The sequence below is a fragment of the Calliphora vicina genome, chromosome 2 (genome assembly GCF_958450345.1).
Source record: "Calliphora vicina chromosome 2, idCalVici1.1, whole genome shotgun sequence".
NCBI classification, from domain to species: domain Eukaryota; kingdom Metazoa; phylum Arthropoda; class Insecta; order Diptera; family Calliphoridae; genus Calliphora; species Calliphora vicina.
Window position 1 is genome coordinate 73,661,944 of NC_088781.1, and position 26,931 is coordinate 73,688,874.

A 26,931-nucleotide genomic window follows, 5' to 3' on the forward strand; every position below is an offset into this window, starting at 1 on the left:
TGATGAGACCACACCACTCGTCAGATGTATTGTCGTTTACATCGCAATGTAACTAAAAAGTGCTAGCTAGACCCAACCTGTAGCTGTGAGATATCTTAGTAGGTCATTGAGTTTAGACCCGGCTACCTCACCAAGGTTGGTCAATGTATAGTTGCCCAGAGCTGGGCATTCGCAGAGAAGGTGGAAAGTCGTTTCCTCCTTTTCCCTATCCTTACAACTGCGGCAATGGTCGTTAAAGGGGAGTCCCAGGCGATATGCGTGCTTGCCTAACGCCCAGTGTCCCGTTAATACTGCCATCAACCTAGATATATCCCTTCTATTCCGGGTTATCAGTTGCATAGTGCGTTTTTCGTTAAAAGATGGCCACATCAACTTGGCTACCCTACATGTGTCTAAATTACGCCATCTATTCTCAGCCTTTGTAAGAAAATGTCTGAAGATGATACCTTTAATAGTCCCCAGTGGAATTGCTACTGAGACCGCATTGGAGATATCTAAGGCAGATCCCATTCTGGCTAGTTCGTCTGCCTGTTCATTACCGTAGTGGTCCCTGTGCGCAGGTACCCAAACCAAAGTAATATCAGATAGACGACCTAGCCTTGACAGAGAGTTCTTACATTGCCTAACTAGTGAAGATGAATTTGTGTAGGCATTCAGTGAGAGAAGTGCCGCCTGACTGTCGACAAAAATACCTATATTGCCGCGGGTGTTATGATCAAGTAGTTGCAATAGCTGCCATGATTGCAAAAATTTCCGCCTGGAAAACACTACACTCATTCGGAAGACGATAAGAAATACCTATCTCGGGTTCGTCACAGAAGACGCCAGAACCAACACCACAGCTCATTTTCGAACCGTCTGTATATATCCTAGTGTCATATTTGTACACGAGATTACCCATACCCCACTCACTCCTGGGGGGGATTAAGACCTTGAATACCCTATTAAAATCTGTAGGTGGAGTAATATAGTCAGATGGTTGGAGAACGATCGAAGGCAACTGGCTCAAAATCCCCGCGTGCCCATATGTTCTCGATCTCCAACAGCCAGATGCTCGAAGCCTCGCTGCGCTACAGGCAGAGGTGGCCATTATGTGAAGGTCTATTGGCACAAGGTGCAATATAGTGTTCAGTGCCTCTGAAGGACTAGTTCTTAGTGCGCCGGTTATACCAATGCATGCTGATCTCTGGACTTTGTATAGTTGGTCTACGACATACTTCCTTTTAGTTGCAGTCCACCATACAAGAGATCCGTAAGTAAGAATTGGACGTACTATAGCCGTATACATCCATTTAACTATGCTGGGACTAAGTCCCCATTTTCTACCAAACATCTTACGACAGGTATAATAGGCCACCGTAGCCTTTTTTACCCTATGTTGAGTATTTAGCTTCCATGACAATTTAGAGTCCAGTATAATACCTAGATATTTTGCATTATTTGAAAGGGGGATTTCGCAGTTTTTCAACCGTGGAAGTTTGAAGCTTGGAATCTTGGTCTTTGTTGTGAAAAGTACGAGTTCCGTTTTGCTTGGATTCACCCCAAGACCACTTGCCGTGGCCCAGTTATCGAGCAACCCTAAAGCAGTGGACATAATATCACTGATCACGTCCGGAAACAGACCTGATACGAGTATCACCACATCGTCCGCATAAGCGACAACTTTTATCCCTTTTCTGTCTAGATCAATGAGAATCGAGTTAATAACGATAAGCCACAGTAGTGGAGAGATCACCCCACCCTGTGGTGTGCCTCTGCCAACTTGCTTAGACTTGACGCTATTACCAAGATTTGCTGTAACTATTCTTGATTTCAGCATGTTTACTAACCAGGTATTGATATATTCTTCAACGTCTAGGTCAGTAAGAGCTTGCTGAATTGCAAGAGTGGTAACATTATTGAAAGCACCCTCTATATCCAGAAAGGCTGCCATTGTATATTGTTTAAATTCGAGAGATCTCTCTACAACTCTTACGACCTCGTGCAGAGCTGTCTCTGTAGAGCGGCCCTTAAGGTAGGCATGCTGACTATTAGAGAGCCGTGTCGTACCCTCTAGGCGATGCCTAATGTGAGCGTCAATGAGTCTTTCCAACGTTTTAAGCTGGAAAGATGAAAGACTAATTGGACGAAAGTCCTTCGCCTCATGACTTCTTTTTCCAATTTTGGGAATAAAAACGACCTTAACTCTCCTCCAGTTAACCGGAACGTGATTGAGGGAGAGAAAGAGCGTAAAAATTCTATGAAGCCAGGGAATGATATGCCTTTTTGCACTTTGTAGCATCTTTGGCAATATACCATCCGGCCCGGGTGACTTGAAAGGTGCGAAACTGTCAATCGCCCATGATATCCTGTCATAGGAGATGATATAACTATCGGCATTGAATAAAGTCCTACCTTCCCTCTCAATATCCGTAGCAACATCCTTACAGCCTGGGAAATGAGTATTCAGTAGGATGTCAAGTGACTCTGCTGAGGATTCAGACCAGGAGTCATCCTTCCTTTTGATATAAGTAGGATTGGATTGCCCCTTGGCTAGAATTCTACTAAGTATTGCAGAGTCTTTTGTATTATCTATAGATTCACAGAAGCTTCTCCATGAGTTTCTTTTTGCGACTACTATAGCTTTCTTGTAGGCTTTCAATTGATCACGATATGGTTGCCATGATTTACTATTGTAGCTAATGTTAAAGGCCCTACGAGTATCCATACGTAGTTTAGATAGCTCAGAATTCCACCATGGAGGGAAGCTTTTCTTAGCCTTAGTGACTGGACAGGAAACTTCGAAAGCCTTGACTAAAGTTTTACTAAAGTTTTCCTCTATTTTCTCAAGACCAGTTATCGAATCTTCTACAACTGGCATATTCTTAAGTTTGTGTTTAAGGATCCCATTAAATTTGAACCAATTTGTCCTTCTTGGGTTCCTAAATTGTATTTTCTCTGTCGAGTTCTGAAGTCTAATATTGAAGAGAATCCAGTTATGGTCAGAGAACGACCTTTTTTTGGATACCCTCCACCTATCTACTGATACCTTAGACCTATCATTTATGAGTGTAATATCTAATACTTCCTCCCATCCATTATAGTTGTCCGAACTTGGAAACATGAATGTTGGCGTATTACCAGAATTACATATACTTAGTTTATTGGAATTAATGAAATTAAGTAAAGACTCACCCCTTTCATTTATTTCGCTGCTACCCCAGATTGAATGCCTGGCGTTGGCATCACAGCCCAGGATGATGTCGTCAGATGCCCCAACAGAGGACAGTAGAGCACTCACTTCAACTGGAGGAGCTGTCTTCTCATGTGCCATGTAGCTTGAGGCAATCATGAAGCTTCTGTTGCACGGTAGCTCTACCATAGCTACTGTAAGGTCTTCTGAACTAAGCTGCATACAAAGAAACATGTTAATAGATTTTTTGGCAATAATACATGATCTTGGCCTACCATTGTTTCTTACATAGAGGATATTATATGCTGAGGCCGGGAACCCCTTCACGTCCAAGTCAGATGCCCAGGGTTCTTGCACCAGCCCAATGTCCAGGTCCTCTTCGGCTAAGAGTACCCGAAGGTTATCTGTAGCAGATTTCGAGTGCTGCAGATTTATCTGCACTATTTTAAGCGCCAGTCCTATTAGCGAACACATGTTCCATTACGAGTTCAGTTAATTTGGACTCGATAGCACCCCATTCTGTTACCACAGGATTGATGGTGCCGTCTTTCTCGGTCGCCAGAGCCATTAGAAGATGGTCCTTAACCACCTCGTTGAAGGGCCGTCTGGCGGATGTAGTCGTGGTTGATGTGGGTCCCGGAGTGGATTTTTTTTCGACAACCTTTCTCCGTTTAGGCGACTTCTCTCCCTCTGTCTGAGAGCGATTGCGCTTGGACCTCTCTGTTTCTTCGGCTGCTGCCTTTGATGTACTGGGTACGGAATCCAAAAAATTTTGGTACTCATCTACCACAGCCTGGTATTTAGCGCGATCTTCTTCATCACGCTCATGGGGGGCACCGCTGGCTGCATTCTTGTCAATCTTGTCAAGAATGAATATCGCCTTGGCGTAACGGGATTTGAGGATGTCTTTCTGACTCTTCCTCTTTTTTCTTTTCTTCTTCAATTGGTCGCCAGTCTTGGCATCCGATTGAAGAGGTGCATTCGTCAAGTTTTTGGAGGGCAGTAGAGTGCTGTGACGGTCACCCAAGCTGCCTGACATTGCGACCAGAGTCTCTTGACTAGAGGCTAGTAGGTCGTCTTCTGAAGAAGATCCGAGATCATCAGTTTTCTTCAGGGGTTTGTTGTTGTTTGTGTTCATTTTTGGTCCAACGAGTAGGCACGTAAGGGGATGGGCCATCCATGCAGTGACGGCGTACATAGACTAGACAGAGATTACAACCGGCCCGTGTCATAAGCACCGGAGGGGAGCTGTTATCGACTAATCTTCTTTAACCACTAATTAGCCATTCAGGTTCTCGGCACAGCTACCAACCACGTTAACCTTACAAGTGGGGGAAAAGAAAGAGAGAGAGAAAAGACAGAGGGAAAGAACAGAGAGAGGAAAGAACAGAACAGTTTTGGTCCGCAGGTAGTAAAACAAGAAAGATAAATAGAGCACTATCGCTAGGCGACCATTTGATCTAAAATGTATCGCCAGTTATAGCATTACCCTAGCACCAATTATATCCTACTGTGACCATTTGTTAAAAATGTGTCACAATATTATATAGTTGGCTATCACAACCCGTTTTACGAAACCTAGCCATATCAATAAGTTTAGACCATTTGTTAGAAAAAGTGTCTCAAGATATTGACATTGCTCGAGCATTTGTCAGGGCTAATGACATGTTGTAGGAAACAGTATCACTAGACTAGGCAATTGCTCCCCCTATCCGCCACCTGGGACGCGTCCGATGGGAGACTAATAACTCCACACGGATGATTTTCGGATTCTCTCCTTTGATTCTTTTTTTGACCAGGCGGTATCTAACCTTGATTCTAAAGATGGTCAATTTCGATCATCTGTTCCTCCCTTAATTTGCGTATTAATTCATCAAAGACCAAATGTATGTTTTTTGGCAGACGGGCTAATTTTGACTGTGGATGGTTGTCCTATTAACCAGGTGAATTCGCTTAAGTTTCTTGGTCTGACCATCAGAAATACTTTGACTGTTAATGATCATTATGATCGTGTTTTGAGGGAATCCTCTTCAGCTACCAATCTTCTCAAAAAGTTATCGGGCATCAGAGGAGGTCTAAGGCCTCAGATTGGATTGAGATTTTATCGTGCTTTTAAAAGGAGTAAGATTGAGTATGCGAGATCTACTTCTGTCCACGCCCCTAGGTATGTTGATAGGAAGATTCAGACCTTCCAGAACTCAAGTCTAAGACGTTGTCTAGGACTGTGTCCCTCCACGCTGATACAGGCCATTTATGTATTGACCAACGAACTGCCACCTCATCTTAGATCGGTCTATCTTGCGTCCAAGGAGCTTTTAAAGGTTGCGTGTTATAACCCGTTTCTTATGGATTTGATTAGAGCGGCACCCTCATGTCTTAAGAACAGTTACTCTTTTGTCTACGGGAAATACAATGATATTTTTGACTCGATTCCGTCACATGGTGAATGTGGCACTAGTGACAAGATTAGGATTATTATTGAGTCATCCTTTAACAGGAACAGAGTTATGTCGAGGGAGGTCCTTGGAGTTCACTATCGTTCGTCGGTTGATTTCTATAAAATGAGGAATTTTACTTTGGTTGCTACTGACTCCCTGATAATGAACAATGGCACTGTATGTGCTGTTTTTAATCTTCTCACTGGACGTTTCTTTTTGTACAGTACATGTGAGAGACTTTCATCACTGTCTGGAGAATTAATTGCCATTAAAAGGGCTGTTGATATAGCCATTGAGGATAATAACTCGCATCTTGTTATTTACACTGATAGTAGAAATGCGTGTATTTTGTTGGGACGTGCTAGTTCGAGGAACTTTATAGTATCGGATATTGTTAATTCTATAGTTGACTCTCATATCCTTGAGGTACATACAGTATGGGTTCCTGCCCATGTTGGAGTTTGGTTCAATGAGAGGGTAGATTACCTGGCCAAACAGGCCGTTTCTCTTGGCGCTCCTTTAGAGGTAAGACTTCCATATGGGGATGCACTTGTGAGGATATGGAATTCTCTTAATCAGGTGTGGCTGGATTTCTACAGGAACAGATCTCGAGTGTCTGGACGTTTTTTTTCTCTCTTTTCAATGAAATACCTGTAAGACCTTAGCACAGGGGTGTTGTTTGGGATCCAATTGACATCAAGATTATTAAAAGGCTCTTATGTGGCCACTGTTATAGTGGCGTTAACCTTCACATGATACGTAAGAGATCGTCTGAGGTTTGTGATTTTTGTAACATGATCGACAATTCTGAGCATCTTATCTTTCACTGTTCTGAATTCAATGATATAAGAATTAAACACCAATTTTTTCGTAAATTTAGTAATCTTTTTGACTTATTAAATTCATTTTCATTTCATTTCATTTATTTGTTTGTAATACAAAAAGCAAATTCTCATGACATCGGTACATACTCTCAGTTAATTAGTTTCATTAAGGAAGCTAACATACGAGATCGTTTTTAAGTCTTAGGAAATAAACAACCGTTAGTCACTAACAGCGTTATACTAGAGGAAGTAGGCATTTTTCAATGCCCAACGTTTTCCCCAGTGTTTTTTTCCTTCTTGTGGGATACCCTGGCTTTTTGCGTATTACTTTGCCATCAGCTCTTTTTATTAAAAACCAAAAAAAAAAAATTTTTAAATGAATTATTATATTTTAAGGTTCTGGAATGGATTGCGCAGTTGTGCCTTTAAAAAAATATCAAAATTTGTCACTTATACAAACGGTCGATTTCTTCTACCCATTAGTGGACGACCCACACGTAATGGGAAAAATCGCTTTGGCTAATGTAGTTAGTGACGTATACGCCGTAGGAGTTACTGAACTTGATAAACTTAACCTTATTATGACAGCTCCGGAAGAATTAAAAGAAGAGGAACGCAATATAATAATGCCAATGATTGCTACCGGGTTTCAAGAATCCGCAAAATTGGCTGGTTGTAAGGTTCATGTTCAAAATATTACCATAAACCCTTGGTGCATAATTGGAGGCATTGCAAGTGCTATAGTAAAAAGGGATGAGGTTATCATGTAAGTATAAAAGAGAAAGTTCTGGAACTTCGAAAAAATTATCTTACATAAATGTAAGACATCTTTTCGACCTAGATAACATTGTATTTGAAAGTGCTTTAAAATGTTTGGGAGACCGAAACTAATTGTTATTTACACAATTTTAAACTCAAAAATCGCTATGAGGAAAATGCCTTCATGTACACCATAAAATTTCTGGTAACGCTATTTTTTTTATCGATTTTTATAATAACGAGAGTCCGACCAATAATAATAAATACCAAAAATAAAACTTTTATTAACGGAAAAAATCAAGCATTTTTGAATTTTAATGTAGAAATATAAATATTTTTCAAAAAAACTTTACAGATCAAGATGAGAAAACTATATTAATGCAGTGCACAATGCAAAGCGGGTGCTTTAGGACACTTTTTATACATTATTTGTTACAGAGACCAGAAATTAAGTACCGAAAACAAAATTTGAAGTTTTCAGTGAAAAATTAAAAAATTAAAAACGGGTTAAAATAATCTATATATCGCTCATTTGCTGCAACAACGCTCAGTGGTATGAGAATAAAAAAAGAGGGAAATAAATCTGAAACTTCTAAACCCTTATGCCGATTTGAATGAAATTTCACATGCGCTAAGAGGAAGAGTTTAAGTTTTGAATTTGGACCTCATGACCCCACCAGGAGCGGGACCAGGGGTTCCCAAAGTTGGACACCTCGGGTATGTTCAATTTTTAAAATGATCCTATTTATTTATTTATTTTCATTTATTTAGAATCAAGCCCTTAGGGCCAAATATGATTCATATTCCACTCAGAAAAAATTAATTACATAAAATTAAAAAATTTATACATAGTAAGAATAGAAATTAAATACTAAAATTTTTAAAAAAAAAAAATATAATAATCAATAAAAAAAAAAATTGTAATATAAAGTATAATAATTATATACATTATACGATAACAGTATTAGGTAATATGCAAAGGGGAGAATAATAAAAAAAAATAGAAGCAAAGAAGCAAATTTACAAACTTTGTTCAAAATATTGTTTCAGTCTACGCTTAAATGTTTGATTCGAAAAAGAAAAAAATTTTAATTTTATGGGAAGAGGATTCCACACTCACGTGAAGTGATCTTTCATAAATGGAAGAGGCTATACGGTGACACACTATCTGTGGGTTTCTACTAGATCGCGAAAATTGGAAACTATCTACAATATACCTCGGACAATTCATCATAATAGTTTTACGGAATAGTAACAGCATTCTTAATTTAATGAAATCTTCAAATGTAAACCCAATAAAATCCATAACATAGGGAGAGACATGAGTTCTAATTCTCAATCGGTAAATAAATCCGATAATACGATTAAATGTAAGTTGGATTCTCCTCAAGAATGTACTGTTGGTGCCTGAATATATCTCCAAGGCATACATCAATTGTGACATTAGGAGAGCATTTGCAACATTCCTCCTAATACGAAATGGAAGGTACAGATCAAGTGAATATAATCTTCTGATGGTACCATTCACACGTGCGCAAACATAATCAATATGTTTCGAAAAATTCAGTCCTCGGTCTAAATAAACCCCCAAGCACTTCATTTCATCCACAAATTGTAAACCAACTCCATTCATAGATATATGGAAATCTTCAGCATCACATCCAAAACACATAGCTTTAGACTTATCAGTATTAATATTAAAACCATTATCCTCCATCCACCGAGAAATTAACCCTAAGTAAAAATTAACATTATTCTCCAAAACATCACGGTTATTCGATGCAAACAAAATCTGAATATCATCAGCATATATAAAAGATTCAAAAGAAGTAACATCAAAAATATTAACAAAGTCATTGATATAAATCATGAACAACAATGGACCAATTACCGAACCCTGGGGTACTCCACTCGAAACCTCTAAAGCATATGACTTCGTACCACACACTTCAACGTACTGCTTCCTCCCAGACAGATATGATTGCATCAACTTACATGAACATCTGGAAAATTTGAACATGTCACACAACTTTAAAATTAACCTTGAATGTAGTACCCTGTCAAATGCCTTCGACAAATCCAGCGAAACCAATACACTCATTTTCCTCTCATTAATTTTCCGTCGTATTGAATCTGTAAGTCCACCAAGTAGAGCAGTAGTACTATACTTTCGTCTAAACCCAGACTGATTGACATGTAATAACTCGTTCTGATCTATATAAAGCATAATTTATTTAGAATTTGCCTCCTTCCTAATCGGTGCCACTCGTGCAATTTTCCAGATCGAAGGATATTTAGAGGTAGTAAATATTGTGTTAACAATATGCGTAAGAGAAGGACTTATGTAAGGGAAAATAATCTTGATAAATTTCAGAGGTAAACCATCGTGTCCCGAAGCATTTGAACGGATCTTACATAGCGCCGAGTAAACTTCGTATTCATCAACTCCACGAAAAGAGAAAGAATTCTCATTAAGAAAGTTTAGATCAGTTAACGAATCTACCGGCCATTCATAAGACTGGTTCGAAATAAAAAACCGATTGATATCGCATGGATCCACGTTATCTACTTCATCCTTACATTTAATACATCCATTTTCCCTTAATAAATTCCACATCTGTCTATTATTCAACCCCTCAAAACGTTGCTTATGTGCGCTTCTCTTAGCATTGCGAATAATAGTCTTAGTCCTATTCCTCACTCGACAAAAAATACCCCAGTTCACTTCAGTACGATCTACCAAGAAAGTTCCATAAGCAAGATCTCGAAGAGAAATATTATAAGTAATTTCCGATGCATAAAACCACTCATTATCATTAAACCCCCTACTCTTACGTCTCGTAACTGGTACCAAGTCATGTAAAGCAAATACATTAGACATAAAACCAGAAAGCTGCACATCAACATCATTACTACCAAAAACCTGATTATAATCTGATAAACTAGCCTCCTCATCCATTCTCATCATATCAATAGCACTATAATTTCTATATTCAACCATATCATCACACACCAAGTTAGGCAAGTTGAAAGTTGCAAATATGAACGCATGATTTGAAATACCCGGACACAACATCTGATTAGAAGTCCGAACATCCAAACTGGGACTTAAGAGAAAGAAATCAAGTAACGATGTGCTACTCGTCCTCGTATCAAAGTGTGTTGGTAAGCTGTTATGAGCATAAGTGAGATGTAATCTATTACACATACTTAACATCAAGTAAGACTTTGATGTGCAGAATAGATTGTTATTGAAATCACCTGATATAATTACATTATCATATTTGACAACTAAATCACCAATCAACTCCTCAAATTCAGAAATATTGCCACTAGGCAGGTAAACTTCACCAAAAAGGATTCTAGAATTACCCAATTTGATATCAATAAAAATAAACTCACATACAGAAGAATCAGAAGATTTCATAACTACTCTATGTTTAATTCCCTTAGCTACCAAGATCCCAACACCACCACCACGCCTTCCAATCCTATCGTTCCTCAACAGCACATAACCTGGTATATTAATCACATCAGATAGAATGTCAGGTTTCAGCCAAGTCTCACTAATCCCTACAATGCTTAAAAACCCTTCACATAAAATGTTTCTTATTTCATTCAATTTAATTGAAGAATAATTTACGTTAAAGCTCTGACAATTGAAATGTCCTATACTCAGGCCATTTCTGTCCCCAATGCATGTTACAAGGTGACTATTATCACTGCAAATAGGGCCAAGATTAATCCTTAGGTCCATTAAAAAAATAACAATTAATTAAAAAAAAATATAAATATAGGAAAATAATAAGAGATATATGAAAAAAAGGAATGAGCTAAGCAAAAGATAAAAATAAACATTTTCAACAAAACAAAAAGAATAATATAAACATATACGTATGTGTATATACATATATATCTTTATAAGATATATAACACGTTAACATATACGTATGTGCATATACATCTTTATAAGTTATATAACACTTTAAGTGCGCTACTCTACTTTAATGATATATATTAAAAAAAAAAAAATTGAGATCATTGATGAAATGATGACGCAGGAGTTAGATATTTATCCACTATTCAAATACGAGACTTTCATCAAGCCGACCAGAGTTACTTTGTTCACAAGAACCCACCGGACTACAAGTATTATTTACAACGCTACCCACATCATTTACTAGCAAAACCTCATCCAGTAACGCTGCGCATTGCTTTGTGTCCCAGACACACTCTAAATTATTTGGCAAAATGACGTTAACTTTAGGGATATCTGTGTTGATAAACCTGTATTTGACTATCTTCTTATAATCACGCAATTTTCCACAGATAGAAATGAGCTCTGCTGCCGCTGGTGTTAAATGATCCCTTAGTAAAACTTTTGAAGCAACATCACCACCAATGACATCTTTAAGCACAACAAACTTTTTCTTTGAGAAATTCAACATAATTTTATCCCGGTACTGCACGGAATTAAGTTTTACTAAAACAGTTTTCCCATTGTTAATGTATGTGCAGTGCTGTATATCAGATTGTGTAATAGCTAATCCACAAAGCGATGCAATCTTAATAAATGAGGCACTTAGGTCCTTGATCTTTTTTGGTAACCCCTTAATTGTTATGTCTGCCCTATTAAGCCTTCTTTGCAAGACATTGTTACGGGTTTCCAAACTACAAATGCGGCTATTAGCAGCAGATTCAACTTTTTTAATCATTTCAGCATTATGAAGAATATCCAACTTTAAGGTATTAATATAGTCTCTCTGCTCAACACGAAATTGGTCAAATAATTCAAGCATCTTCGTTTCTAGTGCAGCTATACTGGCATACACCTGTCTCTCAAAAACTCGACTATGGTCCTCAAACTGCTGACCCAATTCCATTGTAAGATTATGTAAACTTTGTTGAATATTATCTCCCGTCTCCGAAGACACTGTCGTATTGTTCTTTGGCGTTGCACGGCACCCATTATATATAAAGGAAAACACATGTTTGTTTTGTGCAAAAACAAGAAATTGATCTTCGGTCATACGAACGCATTTAATGTGGAAAAATAATCCACATAAGGAGCAACCCACACTTTTTTGGGTTTTAGTTACATTTTTCCCACACGAACATTTGTATATTTCCTTTTGTGGAGCCATTTAATATAGGACATCAACAATAAAATATAACAGCTGATATAAACACGTTGAAAAAAACAGCAGCTTCAGATATTGCAATAATACTATCTCAGCCTTCCTTTTATGCGGATTTTATTAGAAAATTGCAAAGAATAATCAAATAAAAAACATCCGACTATATTATCAGATTTAATAAAACTAATTAGGCACTTTAGACAATTAAATAAAAATATTTAAAAATTTATTTTTGCTTAGCCAAAAATTACACTTCTATTCTGTCATAGTGTTGCCAATGTCAATGTCATCGTTTGTGTTCCGATTTAAAAAAAAATTACACATGCAGAATCTCCTCGTCGAGCACTACATAAAACCTCGTCGTATCTATCTCTTATAGCTTAGGAGATATTCGCATTTGAAAATTTAATTTTCAACATTTTTACCCACCCTACACCAGTTTTTTGGTGACCGAGGTTCCAAATATTCTCCGATTTTATCCATTTTCTTTTATAGGATTAACAATAGATCTATATATCAAATAAAGAAAGAAGTGTTTAAAAATCATGACTGAGTCCAAAGTTACATGCATTTGAATATAAAAAAATTAAAAAAGGCGATTTTTCGCAATTTTTTTGTGGAAAAAGTACTCTTATTCTTTTTAAGTTATCTAAAAATTTTCTAAAAGGATGTATAATGAATTTGTACTTTTTGAAAAGCTATCTTTACGCCAAATATTTTAAATGAAAAAAACATTTATAATTTTTGATACCGACGGGATCAGGTCCATTCAAAAAATGCCTCTTTTTTATGTAAAATTCAACTTTAGGGCAAAAATTCTCAAATCGCATACTCGATATCAAAATATAGTAACCTATTTTAGATGGCCCAATGAGATCTTAATTAGTTTGTAAAGGGTTCCGATAACCCCGCCCCTGGTATGGATATTATAGCCAAAAAACGAAAAAATCCCATTTTTGGGATTTTTCAATATTTTTTTGGCCGGATTCTTGCTTATAAATTTCAAAATTTGTTTTTATTTTTCCCTTTTAAATAGAAAAATCTACATAAAAGTGAAATAGCATTAAAAATATTCATAAATAAAAATTTTATTTCAATTTAAAAAATTTGTATCTATGCAAAATTCAATAAAAAGAATTTTTTGTCATATTTTTCAAAAAAGTATTCCATGAATTTTTTAATTGTCAAAAGTTATATACATTTTTGAAAAGTAGACAAAATCCTCTATCCATTGATATATAACATGTCTACCTTGTGTTTTTTACGTGTCAAATAAATTAGGGAAAACTAAACAACTCGCTGAGAATTTACCTAACATAGAAATTCATAAAAAAGCATGTTGCCACATAACAACATTTTTATGAATGTAAATAACAGTGCTAGGTAAATTCTCAGCGAGTTGTTAAGTTTTCCCTAATTTATTTGACACGTAAAATACACAAGGTAGACATGTTATATATCAATGGATAGAGGATTTTGTCTACTTTTCAAAAATGTATATAACTTTTGACAATTAAAAAATTCATGGAATACTTTTTTGAAAAATATGACAAAAAATGCTTTTTATTGAGTTTTTGCATAGATACAAATTTTTCAAATTGAAATAAAATTTTTATTTATGAATATTTTTTAATGAAATTTTACACTCATATATAGATTTTTTTATTGAAAATTGAAAAATAAAAACAAATTTTGAAATTTATAAGCAGGAATCCGGCAGAAAATCCCAAAAATGGGGTTTTTCGTTTTTTGGCTATAATATCCATACCAGGGGCGGGGTTATCGGAACCCTTTATAAAATAATTAAGAACATATTGGGCCATCTAAATTTTCTATATTTTGATATCGACTATGTGATTTGAAAATTTTTGCACTAAAATTGAATTTTACATAAAAAATAGGCGGTTTTTGAATGGACCTGGTCCCCTCGTTATCAGAAATTATCAATTTCTTTTTCATTTAAAATATTTGAAATATTAATTATACATCCTCTTAGAAATTTTTTAGATACTTTTAGTACTTTTTTCCCAAAAAAATAGCAAAAAATCGCCTTTTTTAATTTTTTAAATTCAAATACATGTGACTTTGGACCCAGTCATGATTTTTAAACAATTCTTTCTTTATTTGATATATACATTTGTTGTTGAACCTATAAAAGAGAAATGGAGAAAATCGGGAAATTTTTGGAACCTCGGTCATCAAAAAACTGGAGTAGGGTGGATAAAAATGTTGAAATCGGAACACAAACGAAGAAATAGAATCATTTTTAAAATTGAACATACCCGAGGTGTCCTACTTTGGGGACCCCTGGCCCCGCTCCTGGTGGGCCCATGAGGTCCAAATTCAAAACTTAAACTCGACAACACTTCCTCTTTGCGCATGTGTAATTTCATTCAAATCGGATTAAGCGTTGAATGTTTTATGAATGTTTTATGACATTTTACTATTTCTTAAATAAATTTTCAACAAATCATGCGATTTCTGAAATAAAACCTGATTTAAATAGTAGTAGTAGTACCCAAATTTTTTATTGTCAAATATACGAGAAAACATGAATTTTCATTTTGACGTTTACAACAAAAAATAATTGACTTTTTTTAAAACTGATAAAATTATATGAAAGACTAAAGAACGGCGCATATTTTGTATTACTCAGCTCAAAACACCCGGACTTTGAGTTATGGCGTTGTTGCAGCAAATCAGTGATATATAATTTCTTAGAGCTTGTTTCATACTTGTCAGTTAAACCCAGCTTAACACGCTGTTATATTAAACCTAAAACAAATTTTGCCGTCATTTAACCAATGATTGTGCATAAAGGTGCATTTAATAGGGAGCACAGCTGTTTATAGAAATAGCAAGCGATAATGTCAAACTACATATATAAAAAATATTCGCCGGTATTACGTAATTATTAGACATCTGCAGCGAGTAAGTTTTTTTCTTCATGTGTGAAACACGTCGTCAAATGTAGTATTTATTTGTACCCATAATCAGAGCACAAGTAGGGAAGTGAAGAGAATGTTTGCTTATTAAATACGAACAAGTAGACGAAGTTAATAGAGTACCGAAAAAAAAAACACATGAAATGTGAACAAGAAAAAAAAGTACCTTAAAATTCATGTTCTCTTCATGTGGTACTGCAAGTATATGCAAATTAAAAAGAATGCAGATTTAATACCAGATTTAAGAATATATTTCTATAAATTTAATAAATTATTATTATTTATTATTATAAACTTACCTCATTTATTTCCATTTCTTATTAAGAAGAAAATATTTAATTTAAATTGTTTTTGCCAAACTTCACGTAGTACTGCATGTACGGGTGAATTCCAAAATGTATGTATGCAACCTTAAAAAAAGGACACAAAAGGACCATTGCTGGACCCATGTGAGCTGCTCTTCTTTCTTCCTCATTTCGTGGCTGCATGGAAAACCTAACCTTAAAAAGTCGAGCGATTCTTTACGCAACCGTGTAAACTTTGATAATGTTTCATATCGCAAAATGTATGAAAAAGTAAAAACAGGCAGTATGATAAGTTTTTTTTAACTTTTAACACGGCAATTACCATACCCTCGCCAAAGGCAGAAACAATTTGTTTTTATTAAAAATAGTAAATATACGTCTAGTTTACACTATAAATAAGATTAAAATAAAAAAAAAATAGCTAGTTGCGATTTTATAGCGGGGTCACCTATAGGTGACACTGGGCAGAAAAAAAATAATTTTCTAAAAATACTTGCTCACATTGTTAGCCTGAATATCTAGCAGTATTTATTAAAAAAAATTATTGTGATACTTACCCGGTTGGCATTTTTATAACAAACTAGCTGAACCCGGTCCGCGTTGCTGGCCCTTACAATAATTCTGTTTTATCCCGATTTGAATATACAGTGTCGGACAAAAAAAAAGCACGGACTGCCCCGACCTGACATCGCACCCGAAACACTGAGGTGGTCATTTGACAAAGTTGTAGCAGATATCTATAAGTACAGTGGCATGATATGCCCTTAAAAAAAAGAAACGGATGTATTTAATGCAAATGGGATATTATATTTATGAATTCATCTTAAGGACAGGGGATATACGTTTATTTTTTTTATTTACTCGGGAGCAAACCACATACAAAACATGAATTTTACAAATGTAAGCCAGCAATAGTCAACGATTGGCCTTATGCCTTGTCGTTGGAAATCTTTGGTATGCGTGAAATCATTACGTCTTCGCATTTTAATCTGCCACCGATTAAATTTGGTGAACATTTTTTGATGGTCAATCGTGTTTCGTTGCATAATTTTGGCGCGTTTATGTTGCAGAGAAACATTATCTGTGATCCAACCTTCAATGTTTCAGTAGCATAATTGAGGCTTGTTCTTCGTACATTACTGTGTCAATCGATTTGTATTTCCCACAATTACTGACCTTGAAATCATTAGCGGTATAGTGTAAAATTTTTTTAAACAAGTTTGAGAAACTTATTTATCCATACAAATTAAAAACAGGTTTGTAACTAGCTATTGAGATAAACTAGTTACCAAGGCGAATTCATACAAGGTGGTGTCAGTTCTACAAAAACAACGATTGGTCTTAACAAATGTCAAAAAAACAAAATGAAAAATTTAACAAATACGTATTTAAACTTAATATAGTGTAGATAATTGAATAGTGCGGGCTTTACTTATTTATGTAAACAATAAATATTTTTTCAATAAGCTTAGAATATGTAGATATTTAAATATAAAAACAAGCTTTGACAGTTGTTAGAACCAAAAAGCGAAAAAAAAAAATTATCAGCTGTTTGACTGAATCCACCTTGTATAAATTCGCCTTGCTAGTTACAAACAACCAATTTTTGCTAATGCAACTCTGTTTTTCAAAATTTTTCTGGCAACGCTGGTCACATTTGACATTTTCTCAAAAATAAAAAAACCGTTTTCTTTAAAAATAAAGCCAAACTGTAAGAAAAAGTTTAAAAAATTTATTAAAAAGTGTTTTTATATGAAAGGTATGTTTATATGAACATATATATGTACCTGCAGCAACGTTTTTACGTAACAATGTCCATTAAACGTTATTACATTTTTTATATTGAAGTCAGCTGTTTTATGACTTGTCAAAAATAAACCAATAAAATGCTATGAAACGGTATAGTTTATGAATGTAGCTTATGATCATAAACTAGTTTGAAAATTACAAGTGTAAATGCACTATAACGAATTCATTTTGTAAGCATTGCCATACTTCTCAGTCAAATCACATGTGCATTCCTCAAAATTTTTCATGTTTGTTCTTTAGAATTTTATACTTAGGTTTAACTCACCAATGATGCTCAGTTAAACCGAAATTTAAAAAAATCAAAAAACAGTATTCATAAACGTTTAATAGTCTGTTATAAAGCATTCATAAATTTTAAATATTTATTGTAGGTTCAACACTACTTTAAACCTACTTTAAGGTATTGTTACGAAATTGTACTTGAATTCAAATATAACGATTTTAAGGGCTGATTTAAAAGTAGATGATTCAAATAACAGTGCTGTAATAGCAAACTGTTACATATCTGTGGGCATTATTAAGTGAAGGCTTTCAGTTGACCATTGATCGTAAGTTGGCAACGCTGTTTGAATTCGAATATTCAGTTAAGGAACATTGTAGAAATAGAGCTTTCTAGATGGTAATGCAGTGTTATAAATAGTGGCAGAGGTTGCAGTCGTTAGTGAGTTTATCAGAGACGATTTTCGAATAAACATCAACTAGTGCCTTAAAGTGTGTTGTGTTTTTCAAGTAAATTCGTGTACATTATAAATTGTGTATGTATTTCTGCGAATTTGCAAACGTGTATAAAAAACATTGAGTGACTATTTAATTCTGTTGTTGTTGTACATTTGAATAAATAAAGAGTTGTTACCATTTTCAAACTACTAAACGGCTTTTATTTGCAATCAAAAGTATCCGGTTTATTTAAAGGAAATAAACCAGCGTTTTGAAAAGGTTAAAACGTAACAATATTCTTTTTACATTTTGTCTGGAAAAAAGGGAATTTTAAAGATAATTGTTTATAAATTTGCTTATGTTATTTCGTGTGGAAAAATATAGTTGCCAGATGTATTTCACAAAAAGGACAGAGTACAGCTTTTGCGAAATTATTTCGCAAATTTTTCATTCGAAATATTTTATATGTAGTTTGACAGCATTTCGCACGAAATTTGGAACAGAACACTTAGCTATATACGGTAAACATTTCAAGAAAATCGGACCAGTGGTTTAGCCTCCTATAAGGTACAAACAAACAAATAAACAGACATAAATATGGATAAACACAAAATTCCTAATTTTAGCCGTTTTCACCCCCCTGAAGGTAGACTTTTGAATAGGTACTTTCTAAATATGTACATATTTTTGTGACTATAGTGAGCTAAATTAAAAATGTTTTCCTTAATGCAAGGCGTATTAACAAGGTGAGTGCGTCCCGGCAACAAATACAACAATGCAAAAACAACAGGTAATTTGTTTTTGTTAAAATGTACGGTAAATGTCAAAATCAAGGCGAATTAAAATATTACAATGTTATTTACAATAACAAATGTAAACATAAACAAAGTTTGACATATAGCAAGGTGCATTTAATAAGGTACCATCGGCAGCATAGCTGATTATAGAAATAGCACGCACAAATGTCAAACTACATATATAAAAAATATTCGCCCGTACGTCCGTATGTCAAACTCTATATATAAAAAATAAGTGAATTCGCCTGTATTTATTTCAATTCGCCACTGCTGTCACCTTGTTAAATACGCCTTGACATATAGTGTACATAAAACCACAGCGAATTAAGAAACAGCTGATTTTATGCACTCACCTTGTTAATACGCCTTGCCTTAATGTTTTAAAACCTATTATTCCCGTTTTTTTCGTTTTCCCCCTTTTTATCCCTTAATAAAATAGCTATGTTCGAAATTTCAATAAAATCGGTTCAGTCTTATAGTCTTATATAAAAAAAAACAAATCAACAAACAAATAAACTTACAAAACCATTTATATATTTATATGGATTAGATCTGTTACAATAATGCATTAAATATTAAAAGTTTGTTTGTTATTGAAAATTATGTAAAGCAATGTCAGCTTAGCATTTAAAACCCCAAACGTGTATATTTTGTACAAACGAAAAAACAATTTTTTTTAATTTTTTTGACATTAATTTTTTGGGGGTTGAAATAAAAACTAAAAAAACACATTTGTAAAATTTCGTATTGGAAATTAATAAAAAATTCAAATAAACTTAATTTTTGCAGAAATGATTGAATAAAAAGCGGAAAAATCTATTTATAAAACCTTTCCAGATCAAATATAATTCAAATAATTTGAGAATTGTTTGAATTTTTAAATTTAATTGTAATAAAATTTATTATAATTTTTAAGGTCGCTTTTTTACAGCCCTGTGTGTTTGAGGAGTGTGGTTTCAAAACCAATACATATTGTTACGAAATTGTACTTGAATTCAAATATAACGATTTTAAGGGCTGATTTAAAAGTAGCATAATGCTTTCAATAACAGGTCTGTAATAGCAAACTGTAACATATCTGTGGGCATTATTAAATAAAAGCTTTCAGTTGACCATTGATCGTAAGTTGGCAACGCTGTTTGAATTCGAATGTTCAGTTAAAGAACATTGTAGAAAGTACACCACAGATGGCGTATGATCTAGAATATTCGAACTTTGACATTTAAAGACCAATCTAGAGTGCAGATGGCAGTGTTATAAATAGTGGCAGAGGTTGCAGTCGTTAGTCAGTTTATCAGAGACGCTTTTCGAATAAACATCAACTGAGTGCCTTAAAGTGTGTAGTGTTTTTCAAGTAAATTCGTGTACATTATAAATTGTGTCTGTATTTCTGCGAATTTACAAACGTGTATAAAAAACATTGAGTGACTATTTAATTCTGTTGTTGTTGTACATTTGAATAAATAAAGAGTTTAAACAAATTTCTAGCTTTATGCTTTGAAATTTGTTGGGTTTTGTTTTTGCTGTTGTCTTTCAACGGGGTTGAAAGAAATAGAAACCAAAGTTATTTATACGTGTGTATGTATGTACATATATAAATAACTTTGGGAATACAAAAAATGCAGGATGCACTTACTTGGTGTATTGGTTTAACGTAAGTAGGAAAAATAAAAGATTTATGTTCTCAAACGTTATAAAAGTTTATTTTGCAAATAGGGGTTGGTTTGTTGCTGCTGATGCTGCCGGTGGTTTTTACAAAACTGTAATGGCGCTTAAGCTGATTGACAGGACTTAAATTGTCAACTGTCAATCTTCCTAAGCGCCATCTTCCTAAGCGCCATTCACAATAGTGCAAAAGAACCAGAGGCATAGCGAGCGAGGGTCACATTATTTATAGGAGAGGCTCCATATCGATGTCAAGTAAGTCGTCATCGCTGGGCTCGTCCTGGGCCTCGACATGCCGGCCCCCTTGCACGGGTGCAACTAAAATGGCTTCGCTTAGGCGGTTCATTGTGGCGACCATTTGACGAAGCAGCTGGTGGGTTGTGGCCTGTCCGACGGCTTGCTGTTCCAATTGTCGCTGCAACATATTAGGCCTCCTTCGTGAGCGCCTTTGCCGTGAGGTTAGAACTTGAAGGGCCTCCGACTCTCGACTGTTGTCACGGGTGCGCTGGTGGACTTCATCGTCAGCTACTCGACGCGCAGTGCGTTGCAACCTCTGCAGTGGTTGAGGTGAAGTTACACGATTATGGATCTGTAGCCGATCTTGGACAGAGCGCCTCTGAGTTGGGGGAACTACATCAGACTCCACACGTCGTTCCTTGTGGAGTAGAGTGTGATGTTTCTGTCCACATCGACCACATGCGGTAGTTGAATTACAGTCCCTTACGTGGTGGCCTTGTGATAGGCAGTTGGAACAGTACCTGTGAACTCTCACACTGTACGCACGTTGACGGACCGAAAACCCTTTAAAGATTCTGCAAGAACCTAGTTGATGGGCTTGAAAGCAAATCAAGCAGATTTCCGCGCGTCTAATGGGGTCCATTTTTATCTGAAAATACACAAAAAAAGGGGAAAACCAAGGAGAAAAAAAAAAAAAAAAAAAAAAAAAAAAAAAAAAAAAGGCAAAAGAGGAAATCGATATAGGTATTCAGCTTAGGAAATTTTGGGAAACAGAAGAGATTTCCAATAATTCTGTCTTATCCGAAGAAGACAAAATTTGTGAGAAACTTTTTGAGAAAACCACTTTTCGACGAGAAGATGGGCGATATGTGGTAAAATTACCATTCAGGCAAGAGTTTCCTAAATCAATATTTTTGGCTTCATCTCGCTATCAAGCAAGGAAGCAATATATTCATATGGAAATGAATTTGGAAAAAAAATCCTACCTTAATATTTATAATGACATTTTGAGGGAATATATTGATTTGGGTCATATGCAAAAATGTAATTCTGCCGAAATAAATGAAAATGGTAAATATTTCTCGTATTATTTGCCTCATCATGCAGTTTTCCGACCTGAGAGTGCTTCAACGAAAGTCCGAGTAGTTTTTAATGGATCACGTAAAACACAAAGTTCATATTCATTAAATGATATTTTATATAGTGGGCCAACTCTTCAGTCAGATCTTATGACTATAATTTTGAATTGGCGGAAGTATAAGTTTGTTTTCAATGGTGATATTGAAAAAATGTATCGTCAAATAATGATTAATGATTCGGATAAACCCTATCAGAGAATATTGTTCCGCAATACCAATACAGGCAACATAGAAGATTATGAATTAGCTACGGTAACTTTTGGTATAAATTGTGCACCTTTCTTAGCAATTCGAACACTTCTACAGTTAGCAGATGACACGGAAACTAATAATCCTTTATCGTCAAGAATATTGAGAAATGAGACATATGTAGATGATGTGTTATCAGGGGGACATACTTTGGAAACAGCAGTAGAGTCTCAGTCCCTGATAACACATCATGACTGTAAATCCATAGGTCACTGGTTCATATCCGGTTCGAAGGACCATAAACAAATTTCTAGCTTTATGCTTTGAAATTTGTTGGGTTTTGTTTTTGCTGTTGTCTTTCAACGGGGTTGAAAGAAATAGAAACCAAAGTTATTTATACGTGTGTATGTATGTACATATATAAATAACTTTGGGAATACAAAAAATGCAGGATGCACTTACTTGGTGTATTGGTTTAACGTAAGTAGGAAAAATAAAAGATTTATGTTCTCAAACGTTATAAAAGTTTATTTTGCAAATAGGGGTTGGTTTGTTGCTGCTGATGCTGCCGGTGGTTTTTACAAAACTGTAATGGCGCTTAAGCTGATTGACAGGACTTAAATTGTCAACTGTCAATCTTCCTAAGCGCCATTCACAATAGTGCAAAAGAACCAGAGGCATAGCGAGCGAGGGTCACATTATTTATAGGAGAGGCTCCATATCGATGTCAAGTAAGTCGTCATCGCTGGGCTCGTCCTGGGCCTCGACAGAGTTGTTACCATTTTCAAACTACTAAACGGCTTTTATTTGCAATCAAAAGTATACGGTTTATTTAAAGGAAGTAAACTAACGTTTTGAAAAGGTTAAAACGTAACAATATAAATAAAATGATACCAATACATTCTTATAGTTAGGTTTTTTTTTGACAACCGACTTAGGTTTTTTGACAGCGTTTCACTTCTTGTTATTATTCTTTGCAAATATATATGGTCAATTCTCAAGGTCTCCCTCCTTTCATGTCATATTATCATAATGTCCTAATATTACGATAACAAAATAAACATAGCATACAGAGTAGTATTATTTTAGGACTTTTTTTTATTGAAAGGCAATAACAAACTTTTTAAAACCATTGTGAAATATTAGGACACTATGACAATATAACATGATAGGAGACCTTGTGAATTGAACAATAGTTTTAGTTACAATAGTTGTGTTCGTGTACTTGATAATTTGTAATAAATTGTACAAATTATCACTGGAAGTTACGGGATTCCGTTCGTTTACTTTTAAAAACTTGTAAAACAACATAAAAATACAGTGGTCGACATAAGTCTACGTACGACAACTTTGAAAACACTGGTAGAGTTAAAAACAAGCTGCGAAATGGTCGCCCAAAGAAACTACATCGTAGAGATGTAATCTTCATTTTAAAAGAAGTCAACAAAAACTCAAAAGTAAATACCACAAAATTGAACAAAAAACTCGCAACAAGATCAGAAGATATTGTTTACTCACGAACAATTCAAAGAACCTTAAATAATAATGGTAATTAAAGCAGAAATTCTCGAAAATTAGTAAATTAGCAAAAGCGCTTTGAAAAGGACATGGAATTCTGGAAGCGAGTTTTGTTCACTGATGAGTTGAAGTGTAACATATTTGGAAGTGTTGGAGACAGATAAAGTATGGCGCAAAACAAATACATACAGCAATGGATCCGAAAAACTTACTTGCTACAGTTAAGCATGGTGGTGGCAGTGTGATGGTTTGGGGTATTATCGCTTCTTCTGGAGTGGGAAAGTTAGTGATTATGGAGGGTAATATGGATCGTTATCAGTACAAATCCATTTTGGAACAAAATTTGAGAGCACCAGTTGATATTTTAACTCTTGGTTAAAGTTGGATATTTCAGCAAGATAACGATCCGAAACATACGTCTCAAACTGTCATAGATTGGCTACTCTACCATGCCCCACGACAATTGTGCACACCACCTCAAAGCTCGGACTTAAATGTTATTATTACTTGTGAACCAATGTTAAAAGAGAAGCTTCCAGAAGAATGGCAAAATATAACGTCCGCAGAACTGGAAAATTTAGTTACTTCGATGCCCAGACGCTTGTATATGCCCGTGGTGGCCCAACGAAATATTGAATTTTATGAAAATTTGTATTCGCTGAAAAATATTTATTTAGTGTACAGATCGTATGTAGACTTTTGTCAACATATTTTTTTAATTTTTTGTGAATAACAGTTTAAATTAATTATAAATTTAGCGATATTTTTTTGTTATATTAATAAAAATGCATTTGAAATAAAACTGCATGATTACTTTTACTTATTATGGTTTAGCAGTCCGCGAGTTACGAAAATAATGGTCGTACGTAGACTTTTGTCGGTAATAATTAAGAAAATAATTAAGAAAATTAATACAATTTACAAGTTTTGCAAAGAAAAGAAGTAATATAACACAAAACAATCGTTTTAAATTGATTTATAATAAAATTCAACTTTTTACAAATTGTTCGGGTACTTTTTTTTGGTTATTTTTCAGATTGAGAGTAATTTATTTTTACTCTCTGAAATAAAGTTGTTGGATATTTTTTACTGTGAAGTACGCGAACAACACTTAATACAATGCTAGTTTGTTGATCAGAAATCATTCAATTATTAAATTTTTGTTTCTTTGAAATTAGCGATTTAACGATTTTAGTTTTTTTTTTTTTGAAAATGGCATACTTATCGAATGTTTAAAAATTGAAATACTGTTTTTATCTTACTTTATTGAGATTAAATCTATATCTTATATATAAAAAGAAGTGTACATTTGTATGTCACCACTAACTGCGAAAACGGGTCGACCGATTTCAACCAAAATTTCAGTGTACGTTGCACAGTGTTATGAGAATCAAAAAAGAGGGAAATAAATCTGTAACTTCTAAACCCTTACGCCGATTTGAATGAAATTTCACATACGCAAAGAGGAAGTGTAGTCGAGTTTAAGTTTTGAATTTGGACCTCATGAGCCCACCAGGAGCGGGACCAGTGGTTCCCAAAGTAGGACATCTCGGGTAAAAAATATTCATAAATAAAAATTTTATTTCAATTTGAAAAATTTGTATCTATGCAAAATTCAATAAAAAGCATTTTTTGTCATATTTTTCAAAAAAGTATTCCATGAATTTTTTAATTGTCAAAATATATATAATTTTTTGAAAAGTAGACAAAATCCTCTATCCATTGATAAAAAACATAAGGTAGACATGTTATAGTCTACCTTATGTTTTTTACTCGCTGAGAATTTACCTAACATAGAAATTCATAAAAAAGCATAACAACATTTTTATGAATGTAAATAACAGTGCTAGGTAAATTCTCAGCGAGTTGTTTAGTTTTCCCTAATTTATTTGACACGTAAAAAATATAAGGTAGACATGTTATATATCAATGAATAGAGGATTTTGTCTATTTTTCAAAAATGTATATGGGGCATTTCACGTCAAGTGAACCAACTTTTGAAATCGATGTCTTCCGATCGCGATGAAATTTGCACCAATGTTAGTTCTATTGGATAGTAATTCGGACACCATTTTTCAACAAGATCGGTCTCTCTGAGTTATAGGAGGTCAAAATTTGACATTTTGGCCAAACAGGTGTTTTTTTTTTTTATCCATATAACTTATTACCTATTGTTCTTAGCAAAATGTGTCCCAAATAGTTTAGATAGCTATTTATGCAATCTTTCGAAAAAAAAATTAAAAAAATTTAATAAAATATTTTTGTATTTTTTTTTTAAATCAAAAATTTTTGACTTTTTTTTTCAAAATGGGCCCTTTTTATTTTTTTTTTTATTTTTTTTAAGAAAGCTTAGGTCTTTTCCTAAGCGACCTATATGGTTGCTTAGTGGGATGCGAGTGGGATATCTATCAAAAAAATATTTTGTAACTCAAGATTTAAAATTTTTGAATTTTTTTGCAAAATCAAAAACTTTGTTGACTTTTTTTAAAAAAATGGACCCATTTTTTAATTTTTTTTGCTCAGAAGAAAGCTTATGTGTTTTCCTTTAACACCCTTTTTGTCGCTTAGTGGGATGCGAGTGGGATATCTATAAAAAAAATGTTTTGTAACTCAAGACATACAATTTTTTACTTTTTTTTGAAAAATCAAAAACCTTTTTGACTTTTTTTTTTTCCAAAATGGACTCTTTTTTTATTAATTTTTTTTCTCAAAAGAAAGCTTAGGTCTTTTCCTTTAAAACCTTTTTGGTCGCTTAGTGGGATGCGAGTGGGATATCTATCAAAATAAATGTTTTGTAACTCAAGACAAAAGTTTTTAAATTGATTTTTTTCATATTTGTGTGTAAGTGTTTCTAAAACCTTAAAAATAAAAACCACAACAACTGACCGATAATAGCCACTGGAGGGGTGCAATATGAGGCCGACCGCTATTAATTTCATAGCCTCGATACTGTAATACCCATAATATGTTAACCTCAGGAATAAAAATCACTTTTTTTCTATGGAAATGTTGAATAATTTAATTTTGTTATTTATTTGTAATAATAATTAATTTAATATATAATAATAATAATAATAATAATAATAATAATAATAATAATAATAATAATAATAATAATAATAATAATAATAATAATAATAATAATAATAATAATAATAATAATAATAATAATAATAATAATAATAATAATAATAATAATAATAATAATAATAATAATAATAATAATAATAATAATAATAATAATAATAATAATAATAATAATAATAATAATAATAATAATAATAATAATAATAATAATAATAATAATAATAATAATAATAATAATAATAATAATAATAA

General features: G+C 34.1%; 1 protein-coding gene across 1 annotated transcript in view; it reads left to right on the forward strand.

Moving 5' to 3' along the window:
* The window catches only part of Sps2 (Selenophosphate synthetase 2), a 58,127-nt gene that overhangs the window by 17,981 nt on the left and 13,215 nt on the right, over positions 1-26,931 (forward strand). Inside the window, exon 2 of the mRNA XM_065499494.1 lies at positions 6,831-7,200. Coding sequence (XP_065355566.1) covers positions 6,831-7,200 — 370 coding nt within the window. The remainder of the gene's footprint in view (positions 1-6,830; positions 7,201-26,931) is intronic.